At 53.9% G+C, this 24008-nt stretch overlaps 2 protein-coding genes across 4 annotated transcripts; both read left to right on the plus strand.

Moving 5' to 3' along the window:
- The first annotated feature begins 3869 nt into the window (after positions 1-3869).
- On the plus strand, positions 3870-7343 carry EIF4E1B (eukaryotic translation initiation factor 4E family member 1B). The gene is made up of 7 exons (XM_053907670.1): positions 3870-3887; positions 4226-4425; positions 4742-4837; positions 5604-5667; positions 6448-6561; positions 6703-6842; positions 7180-7343. The coding sequence occupies exons 1-7, from the start codon at positions 3870-3872 to the stop codon at positions 7292-7294; spliced, it is 747 nt and encodes a 248-aa protein (XP_053763645.1). The 3' UTR covers positions 7295-7343.
- A 1570-nt stretch (positions 7344-8913) lies between these two features.
- TSPAN17 (tetraspanin 17) lies at positions 8914-19923 on the plus strand. Of its 3 annotated transcripts, XM_019450408.2 has the most exons (9): positions 8915-9257; positions 12701-12751; positions 12841-12987; positions 14082-14252; positions 16037-16162; positions 16797-16844; positions 17486-17602; positions 17683-17744; positions 18291-19923. In XM_019450408.2, the coding sequence occupies exons 1-9, from the start codon at positions 9171-9173 to the stop codon at positions 18325-18327; spliced, it is 846 nt and encodes a 281-aa protein (XP_019305953.1). In that variant the 5' UTR covers positions 8915-9170; the 3' UTR covers positions 18328-19923. The 3 variants fall into 3 exon arrangements, with proteins under 3 accessions (XP_019305954.1, XP_019305953.1, XP_019305955.1); XM_019450409.2 differs by lacking the exon at positions 12701-12751 and having other exon boundaries at positions 8914-9257; XM_019450410.2 differs by lacking the exon at positions 17486-17602.
- The last annotated feature ends 4085 nt before the right edge of the window (positions 19924-24008 follow it).

A 24008-nucleotide genomic window follows, 5' to 3' on the forward strand; every position in this document is an offset into this window, starting at 1 on the left:
GCAAAGGCCCTGAGGCAGGAGCAAATCTGGCCTGTTGGAGGATCAGTGTGCTTGAGGTACTGTGAGGCTGGATCATGCAGAAACTAGCAGGCCCAGAACCTGGACTTTGGATCACACCCTGGGTGTCCTGGAGGGTTTTAAACAGAGGATTTAAGTGATCAGATTAATATTTAAAATGAGCCCTCTGAGGCAAGTGGAGAATGTTCTATAGGGAGGTGGAAAGTAGGAGCAAGGAGAATGTTAGGAGAGATTTGGGCAGTGGCCGAGGCCAGAGATGGCAGGGCTTGCCTGGAGCTGGGACAGTGGGAAGTAAGAGGAATGGGCAAATTCAAGACATTTTAGGAACGGTATGGTAGGATTGGGGTTCAAGAGCCCCAGCTTGTTCAACCCATAGGACCCCATGGGACCAGGGGGGTTGCTTCTGGGGTCTTTCCTTAGTCACCTAACTCCAGACTCCATGGGCTGCCCCATGCTGGAAAATGTGGAAGATGGTGGGAAGGGGTACTGTGGCTGGCAGGACCGTTCCATGTCAGGCTCTAGGCCAGGACTCTAAGGCAGCTAAGACCATGTCTGGCACTTGAAGAGGGTCCTTTCTCCCCTTTTCTCCATCAGATCTAGATTCATGATCTTTCCCCAAGCCTGGCCCTCCTCCAGTGCATTCTCTGTCCAAAATTCTTTGATACTCTTCCAATTGGGAGGTGGGATTATGTCCCTGTCTTTGAATGTGGGCCCTGGGACACTAATAGAATACAGCGGACATGATGTGCCAGGCTTTGGGCCCAGGCCTTAAGGAACTGGCAGCCTCTGCTTCCCATCTCTTGGGATGCCGCTTCTGGGAACCTAGCCACCATGCTGTGAGGAGGCCAAGTGGCCACATGGAGAGGTACATAGAGCTGTCCCAGCCAACACTCCCAGCTGAGGTTCCAGCTGACAGCCAGCCTCAGCTGCCCCACTGAGTGAGCAGATGACTCCAGCCCCAGCCTGTAAGCCACTCCAACTGACAGCACTTTGGAGCAGAGGTGAGCTGTCCCTATTGAGCATGGCCTGAATTGTAGATCTGTGAGCAAAATAGATGATTATTGCTATTTTAAGCCATTAATTTGGGGGTGGTTTATTACGTAGCAGCAGGTAGTTGGGACACTGTGCCTCACCTCTCCAGAGCCTATCCATCACCAAACACCCCAGTCTTCCTCTAAACACCTCTGAAATCCATCATGTTCTATCTTCCCTGTCACCAGATTTGTCACCTGGACAATTACATTAACAACCTAATAGATCTTCTTCCACTCCCTCTTGCTACCACAGGGTCTGTTTCCTACACAGCAGCCCAAAGAACTTGCTGGAAAGTCCATCTATAGCCACCCGAAGCACTCAGTGGCCCTTCACTTTCCTAAGATCAAGACCTACTATCCCTTTCTCCTTTAGGCATCAGCCACACTGGTCTTCCTTTTTTTCCTCCAGTGTCCCATGTTCCCTTTGCCCCAGGGCCTTTGCACATGCTGCTCCCTGACATGCCCTTCTCCACCCACCTAGTTAACTCTTGCTCATACCTTAGGTATCAGCTCAAACATCACCTCATCCATGAACTGCCTCTAAGCTAGTGGTTCTCAAAATGGGATTCCTGACCAGCATCCTCAAGGAACTTCTTAGAAATGCCAATTCTTGGGACACCTGGGTGGCTCAGTCGGTTAAGCGTCCGACTTCAGCTCAGGTCATGATCTTGCGGTTCGTGAGTTTGAGCCCCGCGTCGGGCTCTATGCTGACAGCTCCTAGCCTGGAGCCTGCTCTTCTGATTCTGTGTCTCCCTCTCTGCCCCTCCCCGACTCACACTCTGTCTCTCTCCTTCAAAAATAAATAAACGTTAAAAAAATTTTTTTAGGGGCGCCTGGGTGGCTCAGTCGGTTGAGCGTCTGACTTTGGCTCAGGTCATGATCTCACAGCTCGTGAGTTCGAGCCCCATGTCGGGCTCTGTGCTGACAGCTCAGAGCCTGGAGCCTGCTTCTGCTTCTGTGTCTCCCTCTCTCTCTGCCCCTAACCCACTCACATTCTGTCTCTGTCTCTCTCAAAAATAAATAAACATTAAAAAAAATTTTTTTTTAAATAAAAAATAAAAATTTTTTTAAAATAAAGAAATGCCAATTCTTAGGGGCACCTGGGTGAGTCATTCAGTTAAGTGTCTGACTTCGGCTCAGGTCATGATCTCATGGTTCGTGAGCTGGAGGCCCGTGTTGGGCTCTGTGCTGACAAGTCAGAGCCTGGAGCCTGCTTCAGATTCTGTGTCTCCCTCTCTCTCTGCCCTTCCCCCGCTTGCACTGTGTCTCTCTCAAAAATAAGTAAACGCTAAAAAAAAGAGAGAGAAATGCCAATTCTCAGGTCCAAGCCCAGGGCTAAGGAATCAAATTCTGGGGGTAGGGCCCAGCAGCTTGTTTGACAAACCCTGCAGGTGATTCTGATCTGTGCACTTGAGAACCACCACTCTCTCTCTCTCTCTCTTTTTTTTTTTTTTTTTTTTTTGAGAACTGCCATTCTAAATCCCCCAGTTCAGGTTGTGGACTTTATCTTTCCCCATCTGCAAATTCCTTTCCTTCAGAGGTCTGCGTTAGTGATTACACAGGTCTTTGTGAGAGGACCTGATGTCTGGCTCCCCTGATAGAGCAGAGCACAGGGGTCACTCATTATTTGCTCCTCACTCCTTCTAGCACCTACCCCCATGCCTGGCAGGTAGGAGAGCTTAGGAGATGGGGGTTGGGCGGATATTGACTCCAGGTGGTCATGGACTTCCCTGGGTGTGGGATAGGGGAAGAGACTGGTCACTTTATAGATCTCAGACCCTAAAAGTGGCCAAGGGGAGGGTGAGAAGCCTTAAGAAATTTGGGGAGGTCTCAGCCCTTGCAGAAAAGTGTGCTACTGAGAAGGCAGGGAAAGGGTAGCCAGAGCTTTTCCTCCCTCTTCCCCTCCCCACCCCTCCCTCCTGCACCCTAAGGTAGCCCTCAGCTGATTTGTATTGACCACTGCAGCAGGCCCTGTTTTAGGGGCTTTATGTATTTTATATCATTTAATACAGTAAGCTTCTGAATTATATATCATTAACATTCCTATTTTACAGACAGGGAAACTGAAAACTCTGAGGTTTAGGTACTTGGCTGAAGTCAGGCAGGGAGGATTTGAACCTAGGCTATGTGACTGTTGCACTGCCCCTCCCCCTTCCCTATCAATGCTGAGAACACTCAGAAGAGCAGGAGTGCAGTGGGCCGGGGGGGGGGTTGCATATCGGATTGTGGATCCGTGAGGTGGAGGCTCCAGTGTCATGAGACTTTCCCAAATTTTCAAGAGTAACCAAAAATGTAGATTTTTAATATACAGTCTCCCTGTTTCTAAATGATTATGTATTTAAAAACATTTTAAAAATATTTTTTAGAGAGAGACAGAGCGTGAGTGGGGGAGGGGCAGAGAGAGAGGGAGACATAGAATCTGAAGCAGGCTCCAGGCTCTCAGCGCAGAGCCCCATGCAGGGCTCAAACTCACGAACCAGGAGATCACAACCTGAGCTGAAGTCGGATGCTTAACCTGACTGAGCCACCCAGGCGCCCCAAAATCATTATGTATTTAAAAAAACTCAGATGTTCCCAGAGACCAGATAAATGTGGGTGTCAGATGACATTGGTAGCCAAATGAATGGCAACAGAGACAAACAGATACCCCAATGTGTGTATAAGGTCTGACCTGGCTATGAACACTGTCAGAGCTGCTGTTTCTGCCATTTCTGGAATGGTCCACTTTAAACTCTAGGCCCGTCCTCTGTGAGACGTGATTGCACTAGGGGCAGACCCCTAATATTGACCTTTAGCTTCATGTGTCCCAGCCCTCGCATGGCCAGCACCCTATGGGTGAGGGCTGAGTTTGTCTGGTCACACTGTCCCCCTCCCACTCTGCATGCGGAAGGTGCTCACTAAATGCTTGCTGATGGAAGGCATAGCACAAGCCCTTTCCCCTCTGAGCTCCCCCAACACCACGCTGACTCCTCCCCATCCCATGCTCTGGGGGGTGGGGTGGCACAAGTGAGTTAAAAGCCCGCAGCTGGGGGCCAACTGGGATGAAGCCCAAGCAGCTGCATGGCTACTGCTAGCCCTGTGAGTCCACCTTCCTTCCCCTCGTGTAGCAAGGGACGGGGCTGGGGTGGCTGGGCTGGAGCTTGCTGCTCACCCTGATTTCTTTCTTTGGTCAGGTTGGAGAGGCTGAGGGTGGAATCCAAAACTGGGAGGAGAAGGAGGAGAAAGAGGAAGAGAAAGAGGGGGCAGCAGTGGCTGTCCTGATGGCTGAGGGGGCTCTGAATCCCCCTGGGGATCAGCTGTCCCAGAGGAGGAAGGAAGCCCAGGAAGGGGGCCCCCAGGGGATCAAGTTGGAGTTACACCCGCTGCTGAACAGGTAAGGCAGGCTTTGTGGCCTTGCACCCGGCCTTGCTCTCTTGCCCCCACTCCCTCATCCAAGAAAGGTCAGAGCTAGCCTAAGACTTGGGCCCCGTTGGTTCTTCTGGCCTTAACCCAGTAGAGATTCTGGCTTCAATTCCCCCATCCTGTCCTAGCCTTTCAGGATCACTGACTCCAGTCACCGTGCGGAGGCCGTACTTAAATCCCATCTCCTTATTTATACTTGAAGGGGTGGGACTTCCCTGCCAGCACCTGCTGCAGGTTCTGGGCCTGGGAGGGGCTTGCTGCTTCCTCCTGGCCTCTCCTATCCCCAGGTGGGCTCTATGGTTCTTCAAGAATGACCGCAGCCGAGCCTGGCAGGACAACCTGCATCTGGTCACCAAGTTTGACACCGTGGAGGACTTTTGGGCGTGAGTGTCTGTTGCTTGTAGAGGAGGCCAGAGCCAGGGGGGTCCTTCCTAGACCCTACCCCTCCAGGGAGCTGTTTCCTACACCACTTTCCAGCCCTCCCTGCGACCTCTCAGCATTTGCTGAGGGTTGAGGCTTGGTGGGTTCTGCTTGGGGGTGGGGGTCACTGGGACTAGGATCTAGGCCCCCCTGAAAACTTCTTGGGGCTTAGGGAAGAGAGTCTCAGGGGAGGAGCTGAGACGCCAGAACAGCATGGAAGCTTTTTTGTTTGTGTGTGTTGCGTCCATGAAATACAGCCAGATCAACACCAAACCATCCTGCACACCTGGAAGAGAGTCTGAGAGGCGGGAGAGCCAGGAGTTGACCCTGACTCTGCCACTCCTTGGCTTTGTGACTCTGGACAAGTTCTTTCCCCTCTCTGAGCTGGTCTCAGCCACAAAGTGAGGATTAGGCTGCTTGATAGTGTCCATGGGTGAATCCCAAAACACCCCCTCCCCAGGCACTGGGGCTCTAAAAGCCTCCTGAGGGGTTTGGATGGTCAGGGAAGGCTCCAGGGAGAAGGTGGGATTTGACGGTTTGGGTAAGTAGAGATAGAAGAGGGCAAGGGGTTGGTGAGAAGGGTGAGTGAGCAAAGGCTTGGAGGCCTGAAGGTGGGTGGAAAACAGTGGGGTCTGGTAAGAAGTTGGGGCGGTGAGGCAGGTTGGAACCAGGCCTTAAAAAGTCTGGACTTTCAGCCTGGATTGGGGCGGGGTGGGGGGCTCTCTCCAGGATGTACAGTCACATCCAGCTGGCCAGTAAGCTCTCTTCTGGCTGTGACTACGCCCTGTTCAAGGTAAGCTCTGCCCACCCGCTCCCTCAGGCCACAGGAGGGCTGATTCTCCTCAGCTCAGCTTCTGCATTCCTCCCTCATGGAGAGTTTGGGGGTGGGGTGCCACAGACAGCCTTCCTCAGAGCCAAGGTGGGACTTCCAATCTGAGGAAATGCTATATACAGAAGCTTGGGTAGAGTGTCAGACTAGAGCTGTACTTATAGGACATTTATGAGTCTGGAAGGGGAGAGGGGAGAAGGGGGACCAGGAAGGGGCCCAGGTTTCTGGCCTGGCTCCTGAACTAGGCATATGCATCAGAATTTCCCGAGGACACTCCTCATCAGTGTCCAGGCCCATCCCTGGAGGTGCTGACCTAGCAGGTATGTACTGTGGGGCCCTGGCATCAGTGTTTAAAGACTTCCCCAGGGGGTCTGTGCCCAGCCTGGGATGTCTGGTCTTCCACACACTAGGGTAGCCCCAGAGGCTTTCTTAATCAACCCTCCCCCTTTTGAACTCCTGCGTCAAGGAGCTCAGTTCAGTAAAAGAGACAAACATACACACATATATGACAAGGCTACAAAAGATAACCAGTGTTGAGGATCAGGGGATTGTGGGAGCTCATAGGAGGGTCTGGGGGGTCGAGTGGCTGATGGTGGAAGCTGCCCATACAGAGGGAATGGAAGCAACAGGGAACTTGGCCTACTGTGGCTTATTTAGGGGTCAGAGCAGCGCCTGGGAAGATGGTTGGGTCCCCACTTCCCTTTGAAGAAAGGGAGGCAGTTGATTTGTCATTCCACCTCTTAGGATGGCATTGAGCCCATGTGGGAAGATAGCAGGAATAAGAGGGGTGGCCGCTGGCTGGTCAGTCTTGCCAAGCAGCAGCGTCACAGTGAGCTGGACCGCCTGTGGCTGGAGACCGTGAGTGGAGGTTGGGAGGGGAGGGAAGGCGGGGGAGGTCCCCAAGAGAAGAGGCTGGCTGGTGTGGTGGCACCATCAAGGACAGTGGGGCAGTCCCTGTAACTGAGGTGGAGGTCTCACCATCCTTCCTTTTGGCCCCAGCTGCTGTGTCTGATCGGGGAGAGCTTTGAGGAGCACAGCCGGGAGGTGTGTGGGGCTGTCATCAACATCCGAACCAAGGGAGACAAGATTGCTGTGTGGACCAGGGAGGCAGAGAACCAGGCGGGCGTGCTGCACATTGGGTGAGTGATATCTCTGGCACAGGGTCTCTTCCAGGGGAGAAGTTGAGGGTGGTGTGGCTTGGCCTGTGAGGGAGACCTCTGGAACTCTCCATGTCAGCTCCTCTTTTTTCCTTACCCATGTATATGAGGGTTTGGAATCCAGATTTCAAGCTGTTTCCAGCAGGACTCTTTTCTTTTGCGTAAAGAGTCATATTTTGGGTTTCCACATGGGTAAGACGTCACAAGAATGATGGTGGCTGGAACTAGGGTAGGACGTATGGGCAAAGGACCCAGGGTCCCAGGTGATCTCCAGGACTTGCTGCTGACTATTTAATTTCTTCTCCTACTCCTCCCCCAGGCGTGTGTACAAAGAGCGCCTGGGCCTCTCCACGAAGATCGTCATTGGGTACCAGGCCCATGCAGACACTGCCACCAAGAGCAACTCCCTAGCCAAGAATAAGTTTGTGGTGTGATTCAGCTGCTCCTGAGACTCTCACTCTGTGTGTGTGTGTGTGTGTGTCTGTCTGTCTGTCTGTCTGTCTGTAAGTAAGGGGATGCTGGGCTACAGTGCTGATGCTGGGTAGGACTAGGGGGTAGAGAACCGGGTTCTCACTTGTCCTGGAGTGAATATGAACATTGCTTAACATGAGTTGGGGCCTAGGCATAGATCTGTGGTCAGGGAGCCATCCTGAGGATGCAGAACAGGTGGAGGAAAGCCTTGAGTTTCCTTGTTTCACCTGGGGGGTGGGCTGGGGGTGAGTCACTGGGGAAAGGAGAGCTCAGATGAAGGTGGAAAGATGGCAAGAGAACCCTACAATCCAGCACTTACTCTCTCTGCACCCCTGAGAAAGAGGCTGGGTGACCTGAGGGCCAGACTCTTCTGATTTGGGGGAGCAGGCCCAAGACCACTGACACTCGGAGAGCAGGAGCTCAAGGACAGGAGGGGGATGGGCTTTCCTCTTTGTAATCACTCTACTTTAAACCTTTATGAATTGCCTTTCATCAGATTTATAGCCTTGGAGCCTCCCCGGTATCCTGTACCTTCCCTCAAGCAGCCGTGGGTGGGGCCTCGGAAGTGGGGTTGTAGATCAAAAGGGTTGGAGGCTTACAGGCAGAACCCCACTATCTCACAGACATGTGGTGAGCTAAGGACTGAGAGAGTCCTGTGTGTCTACTTGCCCTTTCCTCAGCTGTGGCCAGGGCTGTCTGGGCCTTGCCTGCCTCAGAGTCAGGCTGAATGGAGGCGGGTAGATAGATGAGACAGACAGTGGTGGTTAGGTTTGAGATGGATTAACTGGAAGGTGATGAAGTTTAAGCCCCTTTCTGTTCCTGCTCCAAATAAACACTCACTTCTGAATTATTAGAATTATTAGAATTATTTTTGAGGGTTCTAAAATTGAGTAAGATTTGGGCCCCCCAAAACCTTAATCTCCTGTCCTGCCTTGAGGGGCTCGCGTGAGACCCCCCCCCCCCAAGGGCCCAATCAGGGATCCATCTAGTATGGGGAGAGGGGTAAGATGGGAAGAGTCGGCGAGGTTTCAATGTCAGAGGGTCATTGAGCCAGGGGGTCGAGTATACGCCCCTGGCAAAACTGAAGTGTCGGGGAGCAGAGGCCGCGGCCCTCACAAGACCTAGATGTCATCAGGCCTGAGTTTGAGCCAGTGTAGGTAGAGTTAATTTCCGTTGAGTGAAAAGTGCGTCTGCTTCGATTACACTGTAATAAAATGTCCTGTGTTTTAAAAACACGATCCATACCGCCATCCCCATCTGCTCATTAGAGCATCAGTTACTCTTCTCCAGGACTGAGTTCCAACAGCAAGGCTGGGGACTGAAGTGGCGCTGGTACTGTGCCTGGTGGGGTAAGAGCAACTGAGGGTGTTTTGTACCTGCGACTTGCGGTGCCATCGTCAAGCTTCTCAGGTCCTTAGGACGCTGTGGGGGGGGAAAGAGATCGCTGCCGGCGCTCGGGGCGGAGTCAGACCTAGAGGCGGGGTTCCGAGTTGGGCAGAGGGGCGGGGCCTGCCTGGGGCGGAACCTGCCTGGGGCGGAGCCCGGAGGTCACAGACTCAGGCCTAGAGGCGGGGCTCCGAGGGCACAGAGTAGGACGGAGGCGGAGTCAGGCCTAGAGGCGGCGGGGCTTTGAGGGGACTGAGAGGGCTGGGAGCTGGGCTGTCGGGGCGCCGGGGGCGGTCCCTGCGGGGCGGGCGGGACCCGACCGGCTCTCTGTGTGGCCGCGGCCATGAAGCCGCAGCCGCCGGGCTAGGCCCCGGGCGGCTCTAGCCCAGGGCGGCCCGTGGAGGGCCGGGCCAGCCCCAGCTCCGGTCCCAGGCCGGCGGGCGACTGCTCACCATGCCGGGCAAGCACCAGCACTTCCAGGAACCCGAGGTCGGCTGCTGCGGGAAATACTTCCTGTTTGGCTTCAACATTGTCTTCTGGGTGAGAGCGGGGTGGGTTTGGGCCCCGTGCTGAATTCAGGTGGCGGGAGAAGGAGGTTCAGCCCCCTACTGCAGGGGCTGGGGGGGAGGGAGGGGGACGGTCCCAAATCCTGAAGGCAGAGAGCGGTCTTTCCCCCCCATCTCCCCCCAGCCCCCATCTCTTTTTCCCACTCCACGCCCACTCCCAGGACCACTCCGGGGAACTACGGAGAGTCCCGGATTGCTGGAGGCGGGTCCCAGGCGCCGCCGGGGTAGGATGTGGGGGTGGAGTCTCCTGGTATCTTCCAGAGTCCAGGTGGAGAAAGGGGAAGGGTCCCAGGGATGCTCTTGGTGCCCCGTCGCCCATTCTCCCATCCAGCCTCATTGCTACTCTGGGGTGTGGGGTGTTCGCTGAACTCCACCCTTGTTTAGCCCACCGAGGGAAGTGTCTCCGCGAAGGGAAGGGCCGGATTCCCTCACCCAGCCTTAAGCTCCTTTGGGGGGGGGGGGAGCGGGGAAGGGGTGGTGTGTGGGTCTTGCTCCTCAGTGAGGAGGCTTGCAGGCTGGGGGAGGGCCAATAGCTCTAGTCCTCTGCTGGGGGCAGGAGATCTCCCCTGTTGAGACGTCCTGAGGTGGCCCTGGGGAACAGAATTCAACATTCTACAGCTGACAAAACCGAGGTTTCGCGGGCAGTTGCTGCCCCTGCCAGAGAAGGGAGCTTCAAGTGCCCCTCCCCGGGTGGCATCTGTGCCCCCAGGGCCCTGCCAAGTCATCTTCCCTTCTCCCTCCCCAGTCATCTTCCCTTCTCCCTCCCCCATCCTATCTCCAAGGCTGCTTGCTGCCTCTGCAGTCTGCTCCTGCTGCCTTGTGTCAAAATGCCGGGCCCATTCTGTTTCTTTCAGCAAGACTTTGGCACCGCCCTCCACCCACGTGCTGCCCATGCAGTCGCCCCTGTGTGATGGGCCTTCTGGTTCCAGCAATGCTCAGCTCTCCAGGGTGTGGGCAATGTGCAGAGAGTACTGGTGGGGAAGTCTGGAGGCCTGGGTGTAGCAAGCAGAGCTCTGAGACTGGGCAAGTCACTTCTTTCTGGGCCTCAGCTTCCCTTCCTGGGAGTGGGGGTAATGAAGCCTGCCCCTCAGGGTTGTTAGGCCGATTAAATGAATTCTAACTTGTATTCACACAGCTATTTTATTTATTATCTATATTTTATAGATGAGGGAACAGGCACAGAGATGTTAAGTCATTTAACCTAGAACGACAGGGCCAGTAAGCACAGAGCCAAGAGGGCAGTGGGTAAAGGTGAGGCAGAGCATTGAGCATAGTGAGTCCCACCCCCCTCCCCCCAGCCCCCCATGTCAAGGGGGACAGGCAAGAGAAACTCAGGCTCTTTGCAGGCACACCAACTTTTGCAGGGGAGTGGGGGTGGGGAGCCAGAGCAGGAAAGGCTGGCCTGGTGCTTGAATTTTATGTTGAGGGCAATGTAGAGCAGTGAGGGCTTCAGCGCTGGATAATGGGTCTGCTTTGGCTTTTGTACTAGAGGCAGATCTGTCTGGCTGCATGGGGAGAGTGGGTGAGAGGCATGGGGCTTGGAAGTGGGAGATCTAGGAGGAGGGCTGGGGCACAGCTAGGGGCTGGGGAGTGGGAAGTGAGGAAGGCTCCAGGGGAAGTTAGGAGGCTGAATTGACAGGACTGGGACGCTTGGAGGGCCAAGAGGGTTTCAGGTTTGGGTCAAGGTGGCTGGAGGGAGGTGCCTATCATATAGGCTCCAAGATTTTTGTTTGTTTTAAAGGAAAGCAGACCCTGGTTGTTACCCTGCTGAGAACCTTCCCACAATTAATACAGTCCAGACTCCTCCTATGGCCTCCAGCACCCTCTGGAGTCTGGCCCTGCTGCCCTTCAGTTTATCCCTCGCACCACCAAACATGATCTTACCTCTGGGCCTCTGCCAGTCCCTCCACCTGGAATTTCCTTCTCACTACACTTTTTCGCTATTTAGACCTCAGCTAAAATATCCCCATTTTCCCTAACTGAAGCATGCCTCCACAACCCCCAGTCACTCCCCACTGCATCACTGTTTGGTTTTCTTTAAAGGATCTGTTGGTATCTGAAATTACCTTGTTTGCTCACTGTGGATTTCTCCCACTGGAGTGTAAACTCCATGAGGGCAGAGAGCTCATTTGTTCTATTTTCTGATGTATTCCCGGCACACGGAACAGGGCCTGGGACTTGGAGGTGTTTGCAGCAGGCAGTTGGACATAGGAGTCTGGAGCCAGGGAGAGGTTTGGGTGGAGATCTGGGAGATGTCGGCATCTGATGGTGTGGATAATAAGTGTGGAGGAGGAAGAAAGCAGAAGGCTGAAGGTTAAACCTGGTTGGGGGTGGGGGGGGTGGTGGGTGGCCATGTGCATAGGGCAGGTGAAGCAGTGCATCCTGGGAGGGAGGCTGAGAAGGAGCAGAGAGGATTGGTGTTGGGTAACCAAGGAGGGGTTCAGAAAGGAGAAAGTAGTAGTCAGTCACCTGTCTAAAGGCCATGGGTGGGTCAAATGGGATGAGGCAGGAGAAGTGATGTTTGGTTTCACATTCCAGATCTAGTATAGAGGTGAGGGGAAGGAAAGCTATTTCCAGAGAAGAATACAGCAGTGGGAGGAGTCTGGGGTCAGAGAGAGGAAGGCGTTAAAGTGGGTGATCATGGTGGAATTGACTGGAATTCGTGGGGGAAAGGGGAGGAGCCTATGAAAGCAGGTGGGTGGGGAAGGTCTGAAGAGGTGGGGTCACGGCCTTGTGCTGGCTGGGGCAGGAGGGACACTCTTCCTGTGGGATTGAACATCCGGGAAGCTGCCCAGTCTCAGGTTGATAGCCTTGACATCCAGGGCTCTTCCCAGTAAGGAACTGAGGCCGGATGGTGGGTTGTGCTTAGAAGGCCCAGGCAGAACTGTGGCCAGAAGTTTTCAAGGGCACAGCCACCCGCCCAGACTAGGGTCCCTCAGCTGGATCCTGCTCACATTGGGATTCCTTGTCATTCAGGGGTCTTTGCTTATGAGCTATGAAAACAGAAAATGGAGTAGGGCAACCATCACAGAGTTGGAGGGCAGTGGAATGGCCAGATTGGGAAGGAGCAGAAAGGAGGCTAGGAGCCCAGAACTCAGACAGGTCTGGTGGGAGGAGAGGCTCAGGACATAGCTGCTGCTGCTGCTGCTGCTGCTTGGCAGGAGTATCCTGGCCATCCTCTGCTCCAGTTCTGGGTTCTGGGAAGGGCTAAGGTGGGTTCCATCCTCCAGGCTGTGTTTTGTGGGGGAGAAACACTGGAATGTATTCTTGGAAAGGTAGAAAGGACCCTGGACCCACCCCTCCTCCTCTCTCTCCTCCTGGCTTCCTGAAGACCCTGAGTACTAGGGGGGAGGGGGCTCTGTCCGGGTGGGGAAGGATGCTGCTCCAACCCTCAGCTCTTTGATGCTGCTTCTGCAGGTGCTGGGAGCCCTGTTCCTGGCCATTGGCCTCTGGGCCTGGGGTGAGAAGGTAAGGTGGTGCAGTAGGGCGTGGGGCTGCCATGGGTTGAGGTGGTGGGAGGATCGGGCCGACCACTTGCCTTTGCTCCCCTGGCACAGGGCGTTCTCTCTAACATCTCAGCGCTGACAGATCTGGGAGGCCTCGACCCCGTATGGCTGTTCGTAGTGGTTGGAGGTGTCATGTCAGTACTGGGCTTTGCTGGCTGCATCGGGGCCCTCCGGGAGAACACCTTCCTGCTCAAGTTTGTGAGTACACCCTCACCTAGGCCCACTGGGGACCCCAACCTCCTCCCACATCTATATAGTTAGTACTTAATAATGGGTAGTTTTATTATTACGTTATTATAACAGTAATCGTCAGAATTGTATTACCTATATAGGATTCTTTCTGCTATGACTGAAACCCAGGGGCCTAAGCATGAAAGGGTATTTATGGGCTCACTATGGGAAGCCCAGGGGTGTGCTGGGTGTCAGCACATTTGGATCTAGGGGCCACCGCAATGTCACTTGGCCTGGTCTCTCTGTTTCTCTTCTCTGTCCCTCCAGTTGGCTCCATTCCCCAAGGGGTGGAAGGATGACCACGAATGGGTGGGGGCTAGCTTCATACTGCCCCTCCGGGAACCCCTACTAGAGGCTGAACCTCTCTCTTCCTAACCAGTCATCCAGTCTTTTTTTTTTTTTTTTTTTTTTTAATTTTTTAAGTTTATTTTGAGAGAGAGAGTGCAGGCATGTGCGCATGTGTGAGTGGAGGTGGGGAGGAGGGGGGGAGGGAGAGAGAAAGAAAGAGAAAGAAGAAAGAGAAAGAGGGAGGAAGGGAGAGATGGAAGGAAGGAAAGAATCCCAAGCAGGCTCCTTGCTGTCAGCACGGAGCCTGAGGAGCCTGAGATGGGTTTCATCTGACTGAGAGCAGGACCTGAGTAGAAATCAAGAATCAGAAGCAGTCCCTTCTTTGCATCTCTTTGGTCCAGATTGGCTGTCTTTGGACCAATCCCTGTGGCCCTGGGAGAGGTAGCGCTCTGATTGGTGGGCTCCTCTAACAGGCTATGTCCTCTATCTGGGAATGGGGAAGGAGGTGGAGATGGCTCTGCCTGAGCCACAGGAACTAAATTAAAGGCTATGTGGAGGGTGGTTTTTCAACGAAAACAGGATGATTACCAGAGGAAGCAGAATAAGTGGGTTATAAGAGCAGTGCTGTCCTTCACCATCATAAAACAATGTTAATGGGAGAAAAGGTGGGGACTCTCCACTTTCTTGGGTTGGGGTGGGGGTGGAGCTCTGCCCCGTGGCACCCGCAGGCCCTGCACCTCTGATCCCTACAATCTGTATGTCCCCCACCCCAGTTCTCCGTGTTCCTCGGCCTCATCTTCTTCCTGGAACTGGCAACAGGGATTCTGGCCTTCGTATTCAAGGACTGGATTCGAGACCAGCTCAATTTCTTCATCAACAACAATGTTAAGGCCTATCGGGACGACATTGACCTCCAGAACCTCATTGACTTTGCTCAGGAATATGTGAGTCCAGCACCAGCCTGGGCTACCTGCATGAGGCTCCTGCTGGGCAGATGTGTGAAAGAATAAGTCCCCGTGTGTGCTGGGACCATTCCTCCACCCATGCCCCGGGGAAAAGAGCCAGGAGGCCCCTGTCTGAGGGGAAGCTAGTTTACGTGATCCCTGTAGGTCCCCATTATGCCTAGTTCTGCAAGGACCCAGTGTTGGGGAACAGAGGCCAGAGACTCCAAACTGGCAGGTCGTAGGCCAAGGTTTACAATACACTTAAAGGAGAAAATTTGATATAAAAATATAAATTTCCCCTTCTAATAAACTCTGGACCCATAGTCTTGGCTGCAGTTACATTGCTGCTATCCCCTTTGCTGGTATAGGAGCTCTCTGTTTGCCATTGTCTGCCACTCTTTATTTTATTATACCTGTTGGCCCTCTTCTCTCATATATATTGTTTGTTTGGCCTCTGGACATGTTAGAGTTTGAGACTTTCCTCCTCAACCAAAGCTCTGCTCTTAAACTCTATACCTAACCAATGTGAAGAAGCAGTCAGTGAACAGTTCACGAGATCCTAGACACCTCCTGCCTGCACCTCCTCATCCACTCACACCCACTTACACATAGTCTCACCCAATCACATCCACTTCCACAGTTACATGCCTTCAGGGCTGTCAACTCAAGAGACTGTTCCGGGATCCAGAGATGAACCAGAGCTGGCACCTCTTGGAGGACTTTTCAACTCAGGACAGAGCAGACATATAGTGAGGGAGTTAGGATATGATTTATTTGTTCATTCAACACAGAATTGGTACAGGTTTATTGTGTGCCAGACCCTGGGAAGGTTGCTGGGAATTCAGTGGTGAAAAAAGCTGGGACTTGTCCTCATGGGGATGGCAGTCTGGGGCAAGAGACAGATGATAAGCAAAACAGACAAATGTACGTGTGCGCGCGCACGTGTGTATACAAAATTGTGAATAGTGGTAAGAGCTGAAATGAGGAAGGGTGGAGAAGAGGAAGGCCTTGGAGAAGAAGCAGCGTTGTGGAAAGAGGGGCAGATGTTCCCCAAGAGGAACATCAGTGCTGAGCAGAGCGAGAAGAGGCAGGCAGAGGCCAGGCTGTTTGCTGGGACCTGTGCACACAGAGCTGCTGGCCAGGCCTCACTCTCCCTGCTCTGCCCATAGGGGCCTATCTCTGTCTGCATTAAGCTGGTCCCTTGAGGGCTGGTTTCTGTGTTGGGTGGTCTAAGGCATGTGCTCCTGCCTCCCCTGACTCACGAGCTAGTTTCAGTGCGGCCTCACACCCACTATTGCCACGCCTAGGGAGGCAGTGCACGATATTCTGGGTAGAGGTATTGGGGATATAGGTGCTGCTGTGGCATTTATGAAGTGTAAGGGTGTATGACGGTGACAGGGTTACCCTCTTGTCCCTGCAGAGAGGAAGAGAGAAAGTCTTCGCAAAATCTCTGGGGCAAGCGTGGGGAGACCCAGTACAGACATGGGGTTCAGTGGTACCTTCCCCCACAGGGCTTGGCCTGATATCCACTTCTCAGGGCACCCCTTCCCAGTACCCCCCTGCCCCCACCAACCTGGGCAGGAGCATAGTGATGCTCTGATGGTCTGGGCTTAGGTCTGGCCTTTCAGTTGGGAGGGTGAGGAGGGGCCCACCTGCCCAGCTGCCCCTAGACCCCCTCGCAGCACAGCCCTGCCCTGTCTCCCTGTAGCCTGGGCCTGTCTCCAAACTGGATGGGGCTCCTGGGGTGGGCCTGGCTCACCTAGGGCTCTCCTCTCGCCCCTTAGTGGTCTTGCTGCGGAGCCCGAGGGCCTAATGATTGGAACCTCAATATCTATTTCAACTGCACTGACTTGAACCCAAGCCGGGAGCGCTGCGGGGTGCCCTTCTCCTGCTGCGTCCGGGACCCTGCGGTGAGTGGGATGTGGTGAGGAGGGGCAGGGGCATTGCTGTGTGCAGACCAAGTATGGGAAAAATCCACCACAGGGCTTGCTGGGCTCAGCCCTGCTCTGGGGGCCTTGGGTGCCGGGGGTGGGGGTCATTTTACATGGGAGCACCCCTCCTACACTGAGGAGTTTGTGTCCGTGGGCAGCAGTGGGGCCTGCACCCCTTCAGCAAAACCTGTCTCTATGATTGTAGTGAGGCAGCTGCCACACTGCTGGGCCGCCATGCTGGCGTGGTCGGGCGTGGGGCTTCTGACCCCTTGTATGGCTTTCTTCAGAGCAGAAACTTCTCCCGGTGACTTCTCTCCCAGCACAGTTCACCTGGGACACTGAGGGCCAGGATTCTTCCCATTCTTAGAAAACACGAGCAGGCAGGATTCCTAAACAGGAGGCAGCTCAGGCTGGCGTTTGTAGCCATGTGTCCTGGCACCAAGGAAAAGAGGTGTGTGGGCCTCTGTGAGCCTTGTCTAGGAGTGGTGGGCATGGCAGAGTCCATGGTTCCATCTGCTTCCCCTGAGAAGCAAGAACCACTCCAGTGCTGGGTGTCATGGGCCCCCGTGGGATATCCCCTCACCAACTCGCTTATTGGCCTATTTCTCCTCAGGAAGATGTCCTCAACACCCAGTGTGGCTACGATGTCCGGCTCAAGCTGGTGAGAGGGGTGGGGACAGAGTTGGGGGCATTGGGATGGAAAGGACAGCCTCCCATAAGCTCCTCTGTGAGGTCTCAGGAATTCTGTGGGGGAGGGGGTACTGAGTCCTAGGAACCATCCAGGCACCTAGAGCTTGGTACTTCCAAACATGGGGGCAGTGGACCCATGAGCACAGACACAAGTGTGTTTGCTTGTTGCAGCTCTTTGTCGAGCACCCATTGGTGCTCACACCTGGCAGTGCCCTAGATGCTAGGGATTCATGGTCATGAGCTAGGTAGACAGAGCCCCTGTTCTCAAGGAACTCCCACACTAGTAGAGGGAGAAAGAAAGAAAGCTAATGGATAAATACATGTGAACATTAATGTGACAATTTCAACCAAGAGCTTGAATGCAAATAAAGTAAGGGAGGTTGATAGGATTGGGGCCGGGTGGTCAGGGAAGACCTCCTGAAGGAGGGGGCATCTGTTCCGAGATTCTGATGACCAGAAGGAATCTGTCATGCAAAGGCCCTGTGGTAGAGCTCCATCCAGGCAGCAGGTGCAAAGGTGTAAGACCCTGGGGTGGAGACAAGCTTGGCAGTCTAGGCTGAGAGGAGGCCTATGGGGGTGGGTGGGCCAAGCCCCTTGCCTGTGTGTCCCCAGGAGCTGGAGCAGCAGGGCTCCATCCACACCAAAGGCTGTGTGGGCCAGTTTGAGAAGTGGCTGCAGGACAACCTGATCGTTGTGGCTGGGGTCTTTGTGGGCATCGCCCTCCTCCAGGTACTGACTCAGCACAGCATGCCCCCCCACACCCTTGCCCTGCCAGCAGACTTTCCCTCACTTGCCTCTTTGTCCTACAGATCTTTGGTATCTGCCTGGCCCAGAACCTTGTGAGTGACATCAAGGCAGTGAAGGCCAACTGGTGAGGCTGCCACACTGGCCATGGCCACCTGCCTGGCCTACCCAGGGACCCGCCCCACACCCCTTCCCCTGCCACTATACCCATGATGGGCAAGGCTATGGTATTTCTGCTCCATAGGGAGCTTGAGTGTGTGTGCACTGTGCACCTGTAGAGAAAGCTGTGTGCCTCTGCCTGGGCTGCCTGTCCTGGAGCTGTGTGCATGGAGGGCAGGTGTGTGTGTGAGTGTGCACAGGGAGCCACCATTGCGGCTGTTGTTGGGTGGTGGGCTCTCCAGGGGACTAGGAATGGCCCAGCTAAGAGGGTCCAGGCCTGGTGGGGTGAGGTGGGGTGGGAGGGGCCCCCCGCCCAGGCTGAGACACACGTCTGTGTGCGTGGCTACTAGGGCAGGCTTGGGGCCTGCTGTTGCTGGGGACACAGCCTCATGCAGCCTCAGAGCTGTCTTCTCTACTAGCTGTGACCTTGACCCTGCCAGAAGCCCCCTTTGGCCTCAATGTCTCAGACTTTAAGATGGGTCCAAGAATTTTTTCTCCCTCGCTTGCCTCTCAGGATCAAACATGATGATGGCTACAAACTACTCAAATAAACAAAACCTTGAAAACCACTGGCTTACGCCCACCATCTCGGAGGTTCTGTCAGCGGCAGGGCCTCAGCAGTACTCTCCACCTGGGGCCCTGGCCCGGATGCACCCTGCCAGCGTGTTTTCTTGGCCTAGGCAGTGTATACAATTGAGCCAACCTTTAAAACTTGGTGTATTTCACATAAAAGTCCAGCTCCCCAGCATCTTGTGAAGAATGGCCATCTGGCCACAACGGATCTTCAGTGGCATCATCTCCTGGGACATATGCTTCCCGTTCTCTGCCTGGCCTGTTCTGCTCACCTAAGTGCCCTGCCTGACCCTGTAGGCTGGGAGTTGGCCTCCCCCACCTCTGCAGGGTTTTCCCCTGCAAATGCTGCGAGGCTGCTGTGGGCCAAGCCTGGATTGAAGCATGGGAGTGAGAAGAATGGGGAGGCTGGAGCCTGCCCCAAAGAGGCCACAGCCTGGGAGGGGTCTGATCCTCCTGGGGACTAAGATGGGTGCCAGCGTGCCCAGGAGAGGGGCCGAGGGGTGGGATGGAGATCGGGAAGGTTTTGGGAAGGAGTAGCTGGAAGCCTGAGCTTGGCACCCATGGGGATAGGGGGAGCCAGGTTTGGGGGCCATTGATGGTTTTGACTCCTAGGCTCCCTTGGAATCCAGTTCAAAAATCTTCCTGGTGGCCTGCAGAGCTGCTTCATGGCCACCAGAGTGCGCATCAGCACAGCATTACCTGCGTCCAGCTTTCCTAGGGCAACCTCATCCAAGGTACGGCCCTGTGCCTGGTGTGTCCACCCTGCTTACTAGCTCTTTGGGGTTCAGGGAATTTATAGACTTCTAAAGGACTAAAATGGCTCAGATTTGGGAAGTCTGGCTGCTGCTTTCAGATCTGCACAAAGGGGGTATATGGAGTGACTGTCCATCCCCCTGCATTTGTGGATGAAAGGAGAGGTTTGGGCTAGTTCATAGATCTCTAACTTAGATGCCCTCAGGGCCAGGTGGGTTATAAAAATAAATAAAGTGGGCCTTTGCGTTGTGAGGCCTTTGTAGTGCAACTTTGATTTTTCCCACTATTACTGGAGATGGGACACAGAGACCGCTTCGTAATGAGAAATATTTGCATGATTGAGTCGCTAATGGCAACTGGCTTTGAGTTACAATGGGTGTGGTGGGGACTGTGGCAAAGCAGTTTCCCACCTGAAATTTGTGGCTGTCATTCAGCTGTAGCTAATGACTGTAAAGTGGGAATGTGGGTCTAATGTGAGACATCTGGAGAAGCCAAAGAGCCAGAGTTTTATGTGAAATATCTTAATTTTTAAGTTGTTGGCAACTAATGAAAAAACGTTTTGAACGCTGCTAGCCAAACAAAAGGTGTGGGGGCCAGCTTTGGGCCCTGTGCCACTGTGGATCCCTCTGGAGCAGTCACCCGTGGGTCTCTGGCCGCTCTGCAATTCAGGCCTTCTGGGAGCTGCTGCAGGTGGGCGGGGTGTGGGTCATGTGCCCAGCTCTGTGGCTCCCAGATGCAGGCTGGACTGTGTCCTCAGGCCTCCGAAAGACACAGGTCGGGCGGGTGGTTTATACATGCTACAATAAATGCAGCTCACGATATTGTGCGTGTGTCTTGTGGTCTCTGATTTTAAATGTTTTCCTTTTCATTTTTCCTCAAACCTCGCAACACCTTGTGAGGTGGAGAGTCCTTTCCTGATGAGGAAACTGGCTCAGGGGAACGAGTTGCCCAGAGCACACAGCCGGGAAGAGGCACCCAGGTCTGACCCCTCTTGGTCTTGCACTGCACCAGTCCTGCCCTTCTGCCGAGTCTAGGTGAAACCTGCACACTTGAAATGCCAACTAGTGAGGGGGCAGTAAACTATCACTCCCCAAGTGTGAGCTGAGCATCTGCTTAGGGGTGGGGAAGTAGAGAAGAAAAGGTCAAGGTCCTGGCCCTTGTGCTGCATTCTTGTGCAGGAGACACAAACACAAGTAGGCACATAAACATTTATGCTAGTAGTATATGCTATGAAAAGAGGGATGGCTAGACAGTGACAGTTGGGTGCCTGGGAGAAGGGACCCCTTAATGGGCTGGTGGGAGGGGCTGCCATCTCTGGGAAGCTCCAGGGGAATGAATAGTGTTCTAGGTTTTGGTGCCAGTTTCCCTAGAGGTCCTGAAGCTGGGGTGGGCTTGGCATGAAGGAGCCTGGGGTGCTGAAGAGGGGGGGTGGTTGAGAGGCAGAGGGAAGTGGTAGAACCAGAATATTTGGCAATGGGACTGATGAGATGGGATAGGTATGACTGGTAGGAGTGGCTGTGACTTTGGCTGGGGACCCAGAATTCTCCAAAGCTCAGTTTTGCTATATGATATCCATCTGTCCATCTTCCATTCACCATTCACCCACTTACCCACCCACCCACCCACCAATCCATCCACCCATCCATCCACCCACCCACCCATCCATCCATCCACTGCCCCCACCCACCACCATCCACTCAGGCCCTGGCTGGAGGCTGGGATTAGCAAGACAGCTCAAACTTGCCCTTGTCCTGGAGCCCACAGTCTCTTGGCAGAGACAGATGGAACAATTGCTAGTGGCATAATGTGTATGTGGTGACAGCACTTCATGCTGGTTAGAGACATGTTTCCTGTCCCCAAAGTGGAAGCTGGAGCAGTTCTCTTCCTTGTGCTGAGGAGTCCCTACCCAGAAGGGGATCTGTCCAGATGTGTAGAAAACACAAGGAAGCTTATAAGGACACCCCCTGCCCATCCCTCTAGGTGGGTCCCTAGGCCATGGGAACCAAGGTCACCCACCCTCTGTCAGGGAGGAGTGCACGTTAGTGACGACAAAGGTGGCCATCTTCTTGCAGCCTGGGAGCCTCACATAGCCCTGGGCCTGCATTGTCTAACCGGAGGAATGCTGCTGGCAGCCTCTGGCATCAGCTTGGCGGGAGGGCATCCTGTGACATCCGTCTACTCCAGAGTGGGGAACTGGAAAGCAAAGAGAGATCCTGGACTGGTGAATTCTTGTTGAGGAGGTCAGGTGGGCTAAGGAGGCTGGGGTAGGGTTTCCTTTCAGAAGATGGCCAGTGAGGCTAAGGTAGTGTGTACCTTGGAGGGAGCCACTCCCAGTGATCACCAGAGGGCACCAGAGCACAGTCCATGCAGTGCAGCAGAATCAGCTGGGGACAGGGAGGGGCTGCAGGTGTGGGCGTCATCGCAGGGGAGGCCCCTGTGGCTGAGCAAGTCCATTCCGTGGTTCCAGAGACCTGGAGGTGACCCTGTCGGTGCTAAATCCAGGCATTGCCACCGTCTGGACTCTTCTCCAAGGACTCAGAGCCAATGACATTGCCTGAGCCCACCTTTAGGCCCCTGCACGCTGTGGGTGGGGGTGGGGGTAGCTTCCTCTAGGAGGTCCAGGCAACATGTTCCAACACATATATCTCCATTCACTCATTCAATCAGATTTACTGAGCACCTACATATCGATATGTCAGACACTGTAGGACAAGGATACATAAGGAACAAAATGAAGATCTCCCCACCCTGTGCTGCTCACAGTCCAGACCAAGGGTCGGCAGTCTTTGTCCACAAAGGGCCAAATAGTAAACATTTTAAGCTTTCAGGGCATACAACCATCACTCAACTCTGCTTTATGGTAGAAAGGAGCTCTTGAGGCACCTGGGTGGCTCAGTTGGTTGAGGGTCCGACTTTGGCTCAGGTCATGATCTCGCAGTTCATGAGGTCGAGCCCTGCGTCGGACTCTGTGCTGACCGCTCAGATCCTGGAGCCTGCTTCGGATTCTGGGTCTCCCTCTCTCTCTGCCTCTTCCCCACTCATGCTCTGTCTCTGTCTCTCAAAAATGAATAAACGTTAAAAAAAATTTTTTTGTTTTTTTTAAAGAAAGGAGCTCTTAACAAAACAAACAAATGGGCATGGCAGTGATCTAATAAAATTTCCTGGACACTGAAATTTGAATTTCATATAATTTCCATGTGTCACAAAATATTATCCCTCTTTTGATAATCAACCATTAAAAAACATAAAACCATTCTTACTCTGGAGCTACACGAAAACAGGCAGTGGGCAGGGCTCTTTCCCTGGGCTAGAGCTGCCCACCCCACCTAGGAAGGAAGAAAATACCACACTGTGAGCGTTGAATGAGGCACTCACAGGGGAGGAGGTGTGTGAGTGCTATGGGAATATCAGAGAGAGTAGGCGGCCTTGGGGATGTGGGGGTTGGGGGTGGGCCTTGGTATTAAATGGGGTGGTCAGAGAGTGGTCTTGCTTTCTATGAAAAAGCAAGATGGAGCAAAGACTTTTAATTTTGAATTATTTTGATAGCATAGGTAAAATAGGAACACAATCTACTTTAGAAAATGGATGAAACTAAAACTGAATTACTGCCCCATTCCATTCCCCTCCCGTGCCTTTCTCCCTTGTCATCACAGCTGTGAACTATAGATCCTTCCGGACATTTTTACATTTTTAAAATCTTGCACTCATATTACATACACAGGGAAAAGGTTCGGTATCATTGTGTGTGTGTTTGAAGCGGCAGGATACTGCCCCTGTCTTGCTGCAGCTTGCTTTTCCAACCCCCACAATGTGTTTTGAAGACTTAGTCATGTCTGTGCGTGTAAAGCTGCTTCATTCCATGTAACTGTAGGGGTGTTTCCCTGAGTGACTGCTGGGGTGTTTCCCTGCAGGGGCAAGCCGTGTTTTGCCTCCCTGTCCCTCACCTGATGGATGGTGATAATCAAGCTGTTTCCACTTGGGCTCCACTCCTGGGCTCTGGTTAGAGGCGAAGCCAAGCCCTCTCTCCTGGGGTTTAGGCTGGAGTGGCCACTGATTCACTGGATGAGAGGACAGGGCTACAGAGAAGGGTGGCCTCAAGTCAGGGCTGATGGCAGAGTTGACCCCAGCAGGTCCCTTCCTGGGCCTGGGGCCTCATTTCTGCTCCTCAGCCCAGGCATTAGCCTGATGGGCGGAGTTTTGCATCTGGGGGCCTGGAACTCAGCCCATCCGAGGTGTGAAAGACACAATTAGCCCCTTGGCAGTGTTGCCGTGGTAATGCCTACCTGGTCCCCTGTGCAGCTACACAGACAGATGGGGACATCAGTAACCTGTATACAGAGGGGCCTCTGCTGTGGCCCAAAGCTCTAGTCCCTGGCAGAGGCTTAGGTGCCTGGGAGCCTGGAGACACCTGGACACCTGGGTCCTGCCTCCAGGAATGATCCTCTGGAAATCAGCTCTCAGCTCTGCCTCCTGATCAGGTCAAACTGTCCCCCGGCTGCTCCAGCATGCCCCCAGCTCCCACTGTGGGAGTCTCCCGGGAATCATGCCTGGGGAGAGGGGTTTCTGGGCAGGGGGGCCACATGGAATGTGGTGGTTTGCCTGCCAGCCAACATTTGCAGGTATCTGTGTGTGCCCGGCCGTGCTGCTGGGTGCCCCGAATTTGGCAACAGCTCCAACACTATTTCTGTCCTGAGGGGGCTCAGGGTCCAGTGGGAGATTCAGGCAGGTGAGTCACCAGTCTTGACAAGTGATTTATGTGTTTGAATAGGTGGTGCAGGCATGTGGTTAAAAACCGCAAATGGCATGGAAGGATATGTGCAAATCCCTTCTGGCCCCTGTCTCCTGGTCACCTTCTCCTCCCCGGAGGCAGCCACTATTGTTAGTCCCCTGCCAGCCTAGTCCTCCC

This window comes from Panthera pardus, unplaced genomic scaffold, assembly GCF_024362965.1.
Source record: "Panthera pardus isolate Hobbes unplaced genomic scaffold, ASM2436296v1 HiC_scaffold_2, whole genome shotgun sequence".
NCBI lineage: Eukaryota > Metazoa > Chordata > Mammalia > Carnivora > Felidae > Panthera > Panthera pardus.